General features: G+C 45.1%; 1 protein-coding gene across 3 annotated transcripts in view; it reads right to left on the reverse strand.

Moving 5' to 3' along the window:
- ACTN2 (actinin alpha 2) overlaps positions 1–13,089 on the reverse strand; it is a 72,844-nt gene extending 59,755 nt beyond the window's left edge. For 2 of the 3 annotated variants that reach the window (XM_025915084.2, XM_086679592.1), the window contains exon 1: positions 12,751–13,024. In XM_025915084.2, coding sequence (XP_025770869.1) covers positions 12,751–12,876 — 126 coding nt within the window. In that variant the 5' untranslated portion in view covers positions 12,877–13,024. Of the gene's footprint in view, positions 1–12,750 lie in introns of all 3 variants that reach the window. The other variant, XM_025915083.2, reaches the window with a different exon arrangement.
- Positions 13,090–14,946: the final 1,857 nt, after the last annotated feature.

Here is a 14,946-nt window from a genome sequence, read left to right on the forward strand (position 1 = left end):
CCTTTAAATGTCTCTTCTCTCCTTCCTCCGGCTGTACTCTGGGGGTGGTGGAGGAAATAAAGACACAGATGTATCAAATTCAGCATCCTCAGACATCTTCCCCACCTCCTGTCTCTGATCCAAGCTCACCGTCCAACGCGGTGAAAGCAGAGGTCATACGAACTAAGAGGGAACTAGACCAATAACCCTGAAAGAGGTTATAGGGTCACTTTATCAGATCAGTTTGCAGCAGGAGGCGAGAGAGACTCCTTACACACAGCACACACCCTATCAGTACAGACACACGGGCACAAACTCGTAGCAGTGAACCATTCACATTTACAGGATGCTAAGAGGCTTTGCTTCTGCCCAAAACGCCTCACACCATGCCAGCCTCTCCTCTTGTCAGCCTGAAATCTATGCTGAGGGTTCTTCCTGGAATTAGACAACGGGATTATCATCTAGAAAGGTTACCTTTAAAATGCAGGTGATGTCTGGAAAGGCAGGTCTTGGGAATCTTTCATTTAAAGGAAGAAGGTGAGGGGCGCCTGGGTGGCACAGTCGGTTAAGTGTCCAACTTGGTTTCGGCTCAGGCCATGATCTCACGGTTCATGGGTTCAAACCCCACATCAGTCTCCATCCTGAAAAGTGCGAAGCCTGCTTGGGATTCTGTCTTCCTCTCTCTCTGCCCCGCTCCCCCTCACTCTCTCTGTCCCTCGAAATAAATAAATAAACTTAAAAAAAAAAAAGATTAAAGGGAGCAGGTGACAAATGGCCTCCTTCGAAGTTCTGCTTTGTGCTGACATCTTTCAAAAATTTTTTACGGAATAAAACACTTGCTGAACATAAAAACTGTTTCCCTTTTAGAGGTGGACATCCCTGGTAGCCATTTCACCATGTATGCATATATCAAAACATCCTGTACACTTTAAATATCTATAATTTTTATCTGTCAATCAATTACACCTCCATAAAGCTGGGGGGGGGGGGAAGAATCAGACATCCCCTATCCACGAAACAGGTTTTTCTTGGCCAGTTGGGTTCAGAAGGATTCACTATATTCTGCATTCTCCCTGCTTTTGTGTATGTTTGAAACTTTCCATAATGTGAAGTTAAAGAAAAGCAGAATTCTTTTAATTTTTTTTTAAATTAATCTTTTTTTTTTTTTTTTTTTTTTGAGAGAGAGAGAGAGAACAAGCCAGGAAGGGGCAAAGAGAGGAGAGAATCCCAAGCAGGCCCCCCACTGTCAGCATAGAGCCCAATACAGGGCTCAAACTCAAACTGAGATAATGACCTGAGCCTAAACCAAGAGTCAGATGCTTAACCAACTGAGCCACCCAAGAGCCCCAGCAATTTTTTTTTAATATAAAGAGAGTCCTTGGCACTGCGACGTCACGTTCATGCTGAATCCTGGTGGGACCCAAATCTTAGAGCGCATTCCTGCACTAAGACAGCACGCCTGCACAGGGAGAACTGATCTGTGCTCTTGCCTCCTGGAGTCTCGTTGGCTGGTTCCAAAAGAGAGCTGACTCCAGTTCTTAGGCATCATGAACTCTGGCTTTTTTGGAACTGAGTCAGACCAGCAGTGAACTCCAAAGGGATGCCCTTAATGGCATGTCCCACTAAACTCCATCTGAGAGGGTTTCGTTAGCTTTCCCTGTGGTGACTTTTCTCCTCCTGTACGTATCTCTGTTGGACAAAGCAATTGCTACACAGCCTGACCTGGAGAAAAACCCTTGAATGGCAGTATCTACCATGCCCTAAAACTCGGTTCTCTCATTTCATCATCCCAATTGTACACATTGGGGAACGAAAAATTCACAGGCACACACAGCCTTCCACAAAGGCAACAGGTTATTGGTAAGTGAGAAATTGGGAATACAGAATCCCACGATTCTACTCAGAGTTGTAGGCGATAAGTCTGAGTACAAAGCAATTGAAAAACCCCAGAAAACGATTAGTAGTTCAGAGCACAGCCTTCAGAGTTAAGCAGCATGGCTCTAAAACTCAGCTCCGTCCCTGGTGGACCAGAATATGCCATAAAATATCAGCATCTCTGCATTTGACAAAGCTCTCATTGTGAGACAGGACTGTATCTTTGTAATCTAGAATGCTGTGTGTGTGTTTTCTGGCTACACTTCCCCACCCTCAACAACCCTTGGACAAGTCACTTAACCTCCCTGGCCGAAAAAAAGGAGAATAATAATACTCCATTCTCAAGGTTGTTGTGAAGATTTAATAGAATAATATCTATGGTTAAAACAGCACCTAGTAATTCTCAATAAATAACTGCTCTGCCCTGCACAGTGAATAGTTTGGGATACTAAGGATAACAGACCAAATCCCTTCCCCACCCTTTCTCTTAATCTTTCACATACTAAAGTATCACTTTTACTGTCTTGGAATTCTTTTTGTTTTGGTGTTATACTGAAAACAAATTTTTTTTTGTAAATATTCTTCTGTTTCAAAATTTAACAGAATAAATCGAAGTATGCGATAAAATAATCAGCCACTTCCTATTTCATACATTTCCAATAATAGGATAGAAATTACACAGTTTGCAAAATGTAAAAAGCATGCCTTGCCTTTTTCCAACAAATCTCTCCCCACATCCCAGCCCAATCTGACGCTCACCCTCTCATCCCTGCCTCCTCTCAAAAATGTGTTTCAAAATAGAAAAATATTATCCTCTGTGGGTGACCTCTAAACTGATTACAATTCTGAATACATCCATCATCATTTTCTTGACCAATACTCTCCCAACCCCAAATACTAATAATATTTTCTAAAATCCTTAAGACCAAATATCTAAATGAGGGCAACAATTCATTCCACTCCCTTAATTATATAAATGATAACATAGAAAAAAAGGAAACCTATCTGGGGGTTAAATTCTACCTTTAGTAGAAGACGAAACAAATTCTACTGTCTTCAGCAATCCTCATGACATTTTAGTATAGTCTTCCTCAGGAAAGCCTACCACTGGCCATTTCAACTGCAGTAAGCGTTTCATGCCACAGACCTGAGCACATCACCATAAATAATTTCTTACAGCTTTTCACCTCCTTTGAAAGCATAACTCAGCTCATCGGCTAAAAGATATCCCATCCCACGGTGCCAAATCCCTGCATTTCTCTTCCAGCAACTAAATCAATTCAAATGCCACATTCAGACTGGCGAAGCTCCATTGGAATACCAAGGTGAGATTTCTCCAGGAAGAAAATCAAAGACGTTGTGACAGTTCAAGTTGTTCCAAGTCCTCTGATGAGTCCCCATCTTCATGCAGAGGAGCAATGCTCCCAGGTGCAGGCAATGACACTGCTTCCTCTAGAGCCCTCTTTTTTTTTTTTTTTTTTTTTAATGTTTATTTATTTTTTGAGAGAGAGAAAGACAGAGTGTGAGTCAGGGAGGGGCAGAGAGAGAGGGAGACACAGAATCCAAAGCAGGCTCCAGGCTCTGAGCTATCAGCACAGAGCCCAACACGGGGCTCAAACCCACAAACCATGAGATGGTGACCTGAGCTAAAGTCGGATGCTTAACAGATTGAGCCACCCAGGTACCCCTCATCTAGAGTCCTCTTGTCTTCTCTGGATTTCTCCCATGTTCCCCTCCCCATAGTTTCAACCATTGCCTATGAGCAGATAACTGCTACACCTAAACCTCCAGGCTTGACCTTTCTCCTTAATATTTCCATTGAATATAAAGCTCTTGATCCAAACCTCCCATTTTTACCTTCTATGAAACCCAATGATCTCTTTACTTCCCTAAATGAACACCAAAGGCATTAGAGATAAGGCCAGAAATGATTAGAATTCAGTTTTATGGTTTGGCTATTGCATGGTATTGGTCAAGGATCTCAAATACAACGGGACATAGTGGTAACATAGTTTTAGTGGGTTGAACAGAAGAAATTGCAATTTTTGGAAGTCAAAGTGGTCAATGTCGAGAATTTCATACGTTCATCCTAATACGTGTAAAATGCCTCAAAATTCTAATAAAGAGCAATGACATTATGTAACTTCTAAATAATTATTTTCATGGAGAAGTGGCTCAGTAGGTTAAACGTCCAACTCTTGGCTCAGGTCATGATCTCATGGTTCATGAGATTGAGCCCCGTGTCAAGCTCTGTGCTGACAGCCTGGAGTCTGCTTGGGATTCTCTCTCTCGCTCTCTCAAAATAAATAAATAAACTTTAATAAATAAATATTATTTTCACATCTTATTTGACTATCATGAAATAACTTAAAGATTCCTTATGACTGTAAAAGGTAGGATTTCTTGGTTGGCCAGTCTCAATTATTATTGTCTATATAAGACTCAATCACAGGTTCATATTCAATATAGGTCTCATTTGCCCCAAATAAGTGTATATTCACCTCTTTGTCCATTTGGTCCTCACGATCACTAAAAAAGGAGATTTTTCCAAGACATCATGCCTTGTAATGAAAAGGTTGTCACAGATACTATTAAGAATCTATTTATAATGTATAACGATTCCTGGGGATTATAACTAACAAATTTACCTGCTAGCAAAAAGAAACAAACAAAGCAAGACAACCCAAAGTCATGCTAACGTCTTAGTCTTGAACTTGGCCTGTCCTTTCCAGGACACATATATTCTTCAGAATCACCCACGTCTATTCTCTCTTATCCAGTTCTACTGGGAAGTACAGCACATTTTCCAAAAAAAATTGGTTTTACCACAAAAACACACATTTAAATTATACTTATCTGAATCATAAGTGAATTTGTAATTTTCTTTATTAAGTGGGTAAAGATTTTCAATCTGGAAAATAAAACTGGTCATTTCAAATCAAATTTAGGTTACCAGAAACTTTGTTCATTAAGATGGTGACACATTATACTTTAAATAAATCTGCATGTATGAAAGTTTAATTTCAAAAATCTCTAAATTCCAATTATTTTTAAATTAAGCAGCTTGTCTTTGAAGGCTCAATCTTAGACTAAGGATTAAGTCAGACAACTCCATCATGTTGAGGACTTGAGAAAAACACTTTAAGAAAATATTTTTTTTAACATTTATTTTTGAGAGACAGCACGAACGGGGGAGGGGCAGAAGGCGAGAGGGAGACACAGAATCTGAAGCAGGCTCCAGGCTCTGAGCTGTCAGCATAGAGCCCCATGCAGGGCTTGAACTCATGAACTGTGAGATCATGACCTGAGCCGAAGTCGGATGCTTAACTAAGTCACCCACGCGCCCCAAGAAAATATTTTTTAAAAGCACTAGACAGTAAGCATGATTTGGAGTTAATACATAGATAGCTCAAGGAGTTATAAAGACTGCAAAACTAGGTTGTTAATTATTACATTTAAAAATTTTAATTGTACTAAATGCCTTTTGGAAATAGAACTCATAACTTTTTTCATTCCGCAAATGAGTTCCGAGTCTGAGCAGGCTCAGTGCAGGGCTCCGGGAACCAGAGGGTGTCTGCCCACAGCCCTCAGAGGGAGGCCAAAACACTACCAGGTGACCCATGTTCTAGAAGGCTAGCCTCCTGGAGGAGGGGCCTGATGGAGGAGGAACTCCAGAATGAGCAGAGGACGGACGTAGGGGCTGGGTATAAGGCAAAGGGGTGAATACCACTTTGCGGGGTTGGACCTTGAACCTGTGGGGGAGAAATGGAATAGTAGACAGAGGCTAGGTGAGACCTGGCCTCACAAACCACTGCATGGGGTCTAAATTCTCTCCTGATGGCAATTAAAAAAAAAAAAACACAGAGGAACTTTAAGCAGGAAATACCATGACCAGGCTTGTGTTCTATAAAGATCATTCCTGCCAGGATCATGGAGAAAAGCCTGCAGAGAAGCATGAGCTATGAGAGGGTGACAGCACAGGAGGCCACCACCCTAATCGAGGCAGGAAACACAGAAGCTCTGAAGACCTTAACGTATATAACAGGAGGAAGGGGCAGGGTCCAGAGGACTTCAGCAGATGGGCTCCACCAGAGTTGACAGGGAGGGAGGCACCAAGGATAACTCCTAGGATCCCGCCTGGGTGACACGGAGGAAGATGTTTCCGTTCACCATGACAGGAAACCACCCAGGTGGGACATTCAGGAAATATTCTCTCCTTTCTTTCACCAGCCTAGTGGAATGGGGTGTCCTTCCTGTGCGCTTCGCACTGACCTTTCTGTCTCTTGAACTGGGCTGTAAGTTCCTTAAGGCCTAAGGTGGTGTCAACTCAATTCTCTATCCCTGGGCACGAAAAACGTCCAACGAATGAAAGAAAGAATGACCGTGCCTGTGGTCCGTTTAGATCTTGCTCTTCAGTAGGGCTGCAGGTAAAAAAAAAACAAAAAAGCAAAGAACGTTTCCGATCTGGAAAATTGCGGGGAGGGGGACAGGTGCGTGCCCCCAGATGTGCGTTTGTGTAGAAAATGTTCCCCCAGACTTCTTTGGAAAGACCAATCCCTTGCGCTCAAGATTTTTCCTTCCTTTGGAATTTGTCTAGCACAGCAGTTAGCAAACGCTCCCCCTAATCTTTGCTCTCTGTTCTTTCTGGAAGAATTAGTACCGTTCCCAGGGAAACAGCGGTACAATTCTGACTGTCCTCCAACGTATTCCGTACCGACTCCTCTGCTCATCATGGTGGCTCCCCCGCCCACTCGGGGACTGTGCCTTTTCTGTAGGTGTCTCCCAGCTGCAGCCACTGACTGCAGCTTTCTGACAGCTTTCTGAAGCCACGTTCATTAAGTTTCCCAGCTAAGAATTATATCCGTCCTCCCACACCCTTGTAGAATCTTCTTTTGAGTTCAAGTTTCTTCCCTGGCGAACTTGGCTGAAGGCGTGGGGCCCCAGCGTCTCGGGGAGGGTCTGAAGACAAAAAGTGACTTTTCTGCCTTACCACTCGAACCAAGTGTGTATTTAGAACAACCGTCCCTCCGGGGTCAGTGGTGTCTTGGTGCTCATACTAGATTCTGCCTTTCCACGCCTACCCATCGGCATCCTTCTCTGGACATCAGAGGCCCCTTAGAACTCCAGCCCTCCCTTCAAGTGATGGATGGCCTCGGGAACACATGACTTGTCCCACAGCCCTGGAGCTCACCCCCCTGCCCTGGATGACATGTCCTGTAAATATGCCACTTTCTATCTCCTGGCAGGTAAACCGATTCTCCTCATCAGTTTGCTTGTTCCTTGTCAATACCATGGTCTTGACTTTCCAGTCCAGGAGCTCTGACGGCGGGATCATGTCTGCTTAACTGGATTTATACAGCAGCCTCCCGTGGACAGCACAGGGCCATTTAATACTTCTATAATCCCTCCTGACCACTCTCAAATTGATGCCTTCCTCACCATTTCTCCTACCAGCCCCTAGATCTAAACCTGGCCACTCTACCCTGCGGGTCCCATCTCAGGCTTCTGCCTGGGTCTCCTGGCCTCAGGTCCTCCTGCATCCGATTCATTCCGCAAACAGTCGGCTTCTTCAAGCACGGCCCCTTGGAGCTCCATCACCTGCAGCCTGGGTCCCCTGTAAGCTGGCCCTCTCTCTCTTCTCTCTGAAGTTCAACCTGCATCCTGAGCTTTAGCTAAGCCTGTCTCTTCCTGCTCCCTCAAGCACATCAGAAGCAGCAGACGCATCCAAGAATATGGAGCTGGGTGTCCTAGGCTGGCCACATTGGCCACTTTCTCCTTTCAGGCTCTCACTCTCTAAGCTTGTTCCCTTAGCCCTTTGTCAGAGGGTGGTGAGGGGGATCCAGGAAATAAAAGGGTGAGGGTGCTTTCATAGCACGAAAGGGTGACTGGCCACTCAGCTGATATTTAGTTACTACTTAAATTATGGCCTGGCCCAAGTCCTACTCCTTTACAAAGCTACTTCCTCATTATTCTCACCCACGATGACTTTCCTGATTTGACCTCCCATAATTTTTGTTCTTTACACAATGAGCGCTGGCACTTAATGTTAAACAACGTCTTATTTTCTAAGTGTTCAAGTGTGTAAATCCACTCTTTAAAAGTACACCAAGGGGCGCCTGGGTGGCTCAGTTGGTTAAGCGTCCGACTTTGGCTCAGGTCATGATCTCGTGGTCTGTGAGTTCGAGCCCCGAGTCAGGCTCTGTGCTGACAGCTCAGAGCCTGGAGCCTGCTTCAGATTCTTTGTCTCCCTCTCTCTTTGCCCCTCCCTTACACCCTCATTCTCTCTCAAAATAAACGAATAAACTTTAAAAAAATGTATATCAGGGGAGGGGGATGATGGGAAGTTAGGGTTTAGTGGGCACAGAGTTTCAGTTTGGGATGATGGAAAAGTTCAGATGGATGGGGATGATGGCTGCATGGCCATGTGAATGTATTAATGTCACTGAATCGTACCCCTAAAAATGGTTAAGGGGCGCCTGAGTCGCTTAGTCAGTTAAGTAACCAACTTTAGCTCAGGTCGTGACCTCATGGTTCCTGAGTTCGAGCCCCATGTCAGGCTCTGTGCTGACAGCTCAGAGCCTGGAGCCTGCTTTGGATTCTGTCTCTCTCTCTCTATCTCTCTCTCTCTCTGCTCCTCCCCCATGTGTGCTCTGTCTCTCTCTGTCTCCCTCTCTCAAAAATAACCACTAAAAAAACATTTTAATGGTTAAAATGGTAAATTTTGTATTATATATATTTCTCCGCAATAAAAAAACAAAAGTACAGTAAAGTCACTAAGGAACAAATCTGTGCTTCATTGTCCCCTAGCAGTCCAAGTGCAGACCTACGGCACAGCTAACCACCATTACACCAGTTGCTAAAACAAATATTTGCCACATGAAGGTAATAACATTTGAACATGTGTAGTGTCTAAAGCCCCTTCAACGTAAACTGATGTAACCACTGGATCTTGAAAAGCATGACGAGGTGAGAAAGGTCTCACGTCTTTATTTTCTAGATAAAGAAACAGAAACTTGAAGGCTTAGGGACTTGATCGCGGTCGGAGAGTACCAGGGAGCACTGGGATTCCTCTAGGTCTCATCAATCTGAGAAAGTTCACAAGCGTTTCATTAACCATTCACCTTGTTGGAACACACAGTGCCTTTTCTCCAGGGAAATAATCAGGCAGAGGCAGACTGCAACACGCAGCGGGGAGCAGCCTTCACCTTGTGCCCTTAACCAGCAGCTGCTCTCCTCAGAACACAGAACTCTCAGGTCCCCGGGCTCTCTGTTTAACCTGGACCCTGTGGGCAGCTGCTCCCACACATGTCCGTCCATGCTGCCTGAGCTGACACGGCAACACTGTGGCCTGGATGGCAGACTTGCTCCAGGGTGAATGGTGAATCGGACCCTCAAATTACAGACGTGCAAAACAACTTGACTTTCTCTCCAGAATGATTAAAACCAGTGAGGGTTCCGAATACAGAATAAATGAGCCACTCTCTTATTCTCCCGACGACTGGTACGAAAGTTTATCCGTCCTCTAGCCATAAACAAATTAAGGATGGAGGGACCCTTTATACTTCAAAACACATAGCCATTTCCTTAAAAGGCCTGTGCGAGGCTCCCAGAGTGAAGGACAGCGCCCCAAGCTCACAGAGATAGCACACATATTCAGCATTGCTGTTCTCACAAGTCACCTCCTGATTAGGCTTCCGTTGAACTGAAGGTTGAATGTGTTCCTTGGTTCCAAGAGAAGCTTGCTTCTCAATACCAAAGCTCTAGGAGTTTCAAAAGTCCACTGAAGACAGCCTAACTTACATGACTATGTATATCCCTACCCCTGTTACTAAACACCCCTGAAAGAGAAATGCCTTCGAGATGCCCGCACATACTTATGCTAAATTCAGTGTCTTCTAAATTGCCTCTTTTTGGAAAAAACACCACACTTCCTCAAAAAAATTGAAAATGGAACTACCGCATGATCCAGAAATTTCATTTCTGGGTATAAAACCGGCAAAATTGAAAGCAGGGTCATGAAAAGGTATTTGTACACCCATGTTTATGCCAGCATTATTCACAATAGACAAAAGCAGGCCAAGTGTCCACCTGCGGATAAGTAAACAAAACGTGGAAGATACATACAGCGGAATATCAGTCAGCCTTAGAAAGGAAGGAAATTCTGACACAGCCCGTAACACGGGTGAACCTTGTGAACATTATGCTAGGTGAAATGAGCCAGACTCAAAAGGACAAATACTGTTATGATTCTACCTATATGAGGTCCCTAGCGGAGTTAAATTCTTAGAGACAGAAAGTAGACCAGTGGTTGCCAGGGGCTGGGGAGAGGGGAGAATGCAAACTTATTCTTTAATGGGTATCCAGAGTTTAGTCTTGGAAGATGAAAAGAGTTCAGAAGATTGGTTGCATAACACAACAATGTGGATATTCTTAATTCCGATGAACTGCACACTGAAACATGCTTAAGATGGTCAATTTTATGTTTCTTACCAAAATTTGTAAAAATCAAAAAAAAAAAAGAAAAAAACAAGCACTCTACTTATGTTAAGTCCTTCTGTAGCAAAGAATTCCACACCAGGGAGCAAGGATTACCACAGCCCATGAGACTCTCTGAACCGTGGATATAATTAGGCACCGCATCCATTATAACGCTACACACGTCATCGTGTGTTACCAGCATCTGTTGACAGATCTCATACCCAGCATATCACTGAAATGGCAAGTGTGGAGAAGGTAGCCCACAATAGAAACAATGGCATTTTACCCTTGTCCTGTTCCAACAGTTTGTCTCATACGACATAAATAGAGGCCACTGCTCTGGCTACACTGAGCTCACAGCTCGATATTATTTTATTGACCTGAGTAGGTTCTATACCAAAAGTAGAAACAGAGTTCTCTTCTGGATCTGTCCAGACCTGTGTCCTAATGCAGTGGATTCCCCACTCACACCCGCAAGATCGGTGTGTGATTTAGCTTAAAAATAAAAATAAAAATAAATTCTCACTTTAAACTTAGCATTCTTTTGAATTGGGATCAGGAAGTATAATAATGTATGTCAAGGGCTATCCAATTATCATATTATATTCATGCAGGTATCCCAAACTTAAAACAAAAATTACAACAATGCCATTATATCAAAAAATATTGTGAATGCATTAAAAAAAATATGACAGGAGATATATGTCAATGTGGCTTTTGGAAACTGACATCAGCTCTATCCAAAACTAAAAAACAAAAGCAGAAACCATTGTGATCAGACTATTATTCCTAAAAATGATGGGCAGACTATCTGCCCCATTCCTTAGCTATTTACTGTTTCCCATACAAAAAAAAAAAAAAACAAAAAAAAACAAAAAAAAACAAAAACCCATGACCATGAAAGTGTACCAATCAAAACTTTGGGGAAATTTTTTAAAGAGAAACACTCATGCTAAAAATTAAAGTCACTTTTGAACTTCTGTTTGACAATGCATCACCTAGTCCAGATGACACGTTCATAATCCATGTGTTTTCCCTCACAATGTCATTTAAAAATTGTAGAAGATTTGAAATTTTATTTTCCTTTATATTTATCACTTCCAATTCTCTGGTTTCCAAGAAAGTGGGGATAGTGGAAGTCTTAGGAAACTAACGTGGAGGGTGAAATATAGCCAAATTTGAGGTTTAAAGTAGTAACAGTAAATGTATTTTTACCAGAGAGGGTAGACAACCAAAGAGGAATCTTGATATAAAAACAATGCTTGGCTATTTGACAATTATCCAAATAGGGAGAGATCCTTCCAGGAGAGATCCTTCGCTAACACTGCTCACTGGGAGAGAAAGTACAGATGTACGTGTTTCCCACGGTCGTACACTAATTCACCAAGTAATACAGCACACTCACTCACAGTGGCAGCTACACTTCCTATGCACACATATGGTCAACAGAGGTTATTCACGTCAAAGCAGGTCCTTAGAAGGGAAATCCACTTTGCTCCACCCCCAGAAAAAAAGGGGAGGGGGGAGTGTAGGGCACTTTGCTTTTGTCATGACACTGTCATCATAAAGTTGGGTTCGCAGGTCTGCGATGGCATGTCTGACCCCACCAGGTTCTGTGCCCAGTCAAACAGGAGGTGGGTTTAGCCTCCTGGTGAACATTCTCTACGTGTTCCAGCCAAGGGGATCAAGAAGAAACCTTGAAATAGTGGAATATTCCACTGGGCCCCCACAGCGCCAACCAAGTTGGGCCGGGAGCTTTCAGAGTTGGCTGACTCCCTCGTCCCTGTGTGCTTACCTCAATGAACCACAAATAGAGCGTGAAATAATTATTACTTCATTGGTGAATGTCTAGTGTCCACACAGCATCCCTCTCTTAGGAGCCCCAAACACTTAAGAAATGATTTGCAAATCTACTCTTCGGGCAGCCCTGTGACTATCCCATTGACGCTGATGTTCACTTGACATTTTTATTTGAGGAGAGATGGGCTGGGGGCAAATGAACACAGTGGTGCAGGTTAGTATAACTCTTGCGGCGAAGGTCACAGACTCCAGGGATCGGGAGCAGACCGACCTGAGACTTTCAGGTTCTGGTCTGACACTGGTTAAAGCAGAAACACACACACTGTTCCCCTTTTAACGTTTTTCGTTTTGTGACTCTTCAGTTACTTACACACGCGCGCACACACACACACACACTCGCGCGCGCGCGCACACACGCAGGGAGCCCGGGTTCGTGCCCGTCCCTGGACGTGTTCTCCTTCCTCACGGGGCACGCGGGCTACGATGACACTGGACAACACAACACCTCCACCACGCGCCCACTCGCAGGTGCACGCAGTGGGCGAGCCCGCGGGGGGACCGGGACACACGGACGCGCGGGCCGAGCCCGCAGACGGCGGGCACGGGGCCCTTGCTGACCTTCCTCTGCTGCTTCTCCCAGGCCGGGTCGAGGAGCAGGTCGCGGTCCCACTCCTCCTCCTGGATCATGTACTCGTCATCTTCGTAGACGTAGTTGTACTGCACGCCGGGCTCTATCTGGTTCATGGCGCTCGGGGGGGCCGGGGCTGCGGCGGGGCGCGCACGGACTGACGGACGGACTGACGGACGGGCGGGCGGAGACGCGGCGGGGCCGGCGGGCGCGCGGAGCTCGGCAGAGGCGCGGGCGGCGGACTGGCGGGCGCGGGGTGACCTTCGCGCGGCTCCTCTCGGGGCGGCACGCCTAGACGCTGGGTCGCGGGCGAAGCACCAGCTCGAGCCGCGAGCGGCTGCCGCGCCGCTTAATACCCGCGCCGCCCGTCACGTGGCCGCCGGGCCGCGCCCCCGCCCCGCCCTCCGCCCGCCCCCGCCTCTGCCCCCGCCCCCGCTGCGCCGAGCACGTGCTGGCGGGCTGGGACGGGGGGCGGCTGGGGGTCCCCGATCGCGCGGCTGCAGCAAACCTCCTTGGCCGCGAGCGGAGCCTGCATGCACCAGCCCACGCCTCCCACTTACCCTTCTGCCTGGCGGCGGGCTCGGTTGCGGGCGCCTGAGCCGGTAACGGGGCGGAGGGGAGGAGGGGTGGGTGTACGCGGGCCCGGGCCGGGGGCACCCATGGTCGGGATCCCTGACCACCTCCAACGCATCCAAGTTTTCCATGTATCCTTTGCATATTCACGTTTTCCACGTATTTCCATAGATAACACGCACATACACGCCTGAAAAGTAAAGTTTAAAAGCTACAGCTACACAATCCCCTCGTTTTCTTCCACCCGCCCTCACCTGGGGGAAATCAAGGCAGGGGACTTGGATCAACCGTGTTAAAATGTCAGGAACCGAACCAAAGGCGGGAAGTATCAGCTCTCAGCTGCCAGTCATAAATTTAAAAGAACTGACAATGGAGGACGAGCAGCCAGCTTCATGTTACACTTAAAACTCGCCTTGATATGTTGCACATAAGCCTTTTCATTCCTGTGGTTCTGGTTAGCTGTTCCCTATCGGTTATGCCCTGGAGGAACCGAGGTGAGGTCCTTTGGGACAAGCAGGTTGAAATTTTGTTTCATCGAGTATTTATTAAGCGCTTACTGTAATCCAGACACTGGGATACTAGATGTGAGCTGATAAGCAGGAAACGTGCCTTCTGAAGTTCATGTCCAAATTGAGTAAAAGTTGCCCACAGATGCTCCATAGCTGTTTGTGATTCAAAAGCTTTTAGTTTCTTCACATGTTTCAAGCTGAAACTATGCTCAGATTTATCATTGTTCCTCAGAATTTTTACATCACTTACTTTTATTATTTTAAGCTTTTTGCAAAAAGACTTTGACAAATTAGCATATATGCTGCATTAACATTTTGTGAAACATACTCACTAGAAAGAACATGAACTCCATGAGAGCAGAAATTTTGCCTTGCTCACGGCTGGAATTACCAGCAACTAGAAGGATGTCTACTACTTAGTAGGTGCTCAAATATTTGTTGAAGGAATAAGCACTCTTGGAAACAGTGACTGAACTAATTTGCCTGGATTTAAATTTAAGATTTTAAGCTTATATTTTGCATTAAAGTCATACTCTCTGAACAAGTTTGTCACTAAACTTTAACAATTAGAAACTGTATCGACAATGACAAAAACTGTCATCTTAGTCTTAAAAAAATTAACTGGGGGACCTCAGATTCCAGATGAGATGGAATAAAAGCCAGATTTACCATCCTTCCTGAAACAACCAAAATCAAGGGAAAAAATATCTATGAAACAAAGATTTTCAAGACGTTGGTCATCAGGCAAAGAAGGAGGATGATGGAAGGAAATAAAAAAAAAAAAAACATGAAAACTATGATTTCCCCAGTTTATTGCCTAGAGGTAGATTCTAAGGTGCAATACAATAAAAGGGGACCCACGCATAGTTCAATGGTCTCCCTAGGCTGGGAGTTCAGAGAGACCAAGGTGGCTAGATTTTGCAAGACCCAATTACAGAAGAGGAGAGAGCTGCAAAGAGAGAGAACCCTGGAGATTTGCAGAGACTGTCCCTCTAGTCCGATCAGTGAATGCATGGGAGAAAAATACCTGAGGCCAAGGAAAGGAGCAGCCAAAAGACCCAGTAGCAATGGTCCTTGGAATTCATAAAGGGCCTGAGTCGTTCC

This window comes from Puma concolor, chromosome D2, assembly GCF_028749965.1.
Source record: "Puma concolor isolate L17-30 chromosome D2, mPumCon1.1.hap2, whole genome shotgun sequence".
Classification (NCBI taxonomy): domain Eukaryota; kingdom Metazoa; phylum Chordata; class Mammalia; order Carnivora; family Felidae; genus Puma; species Puma concolor.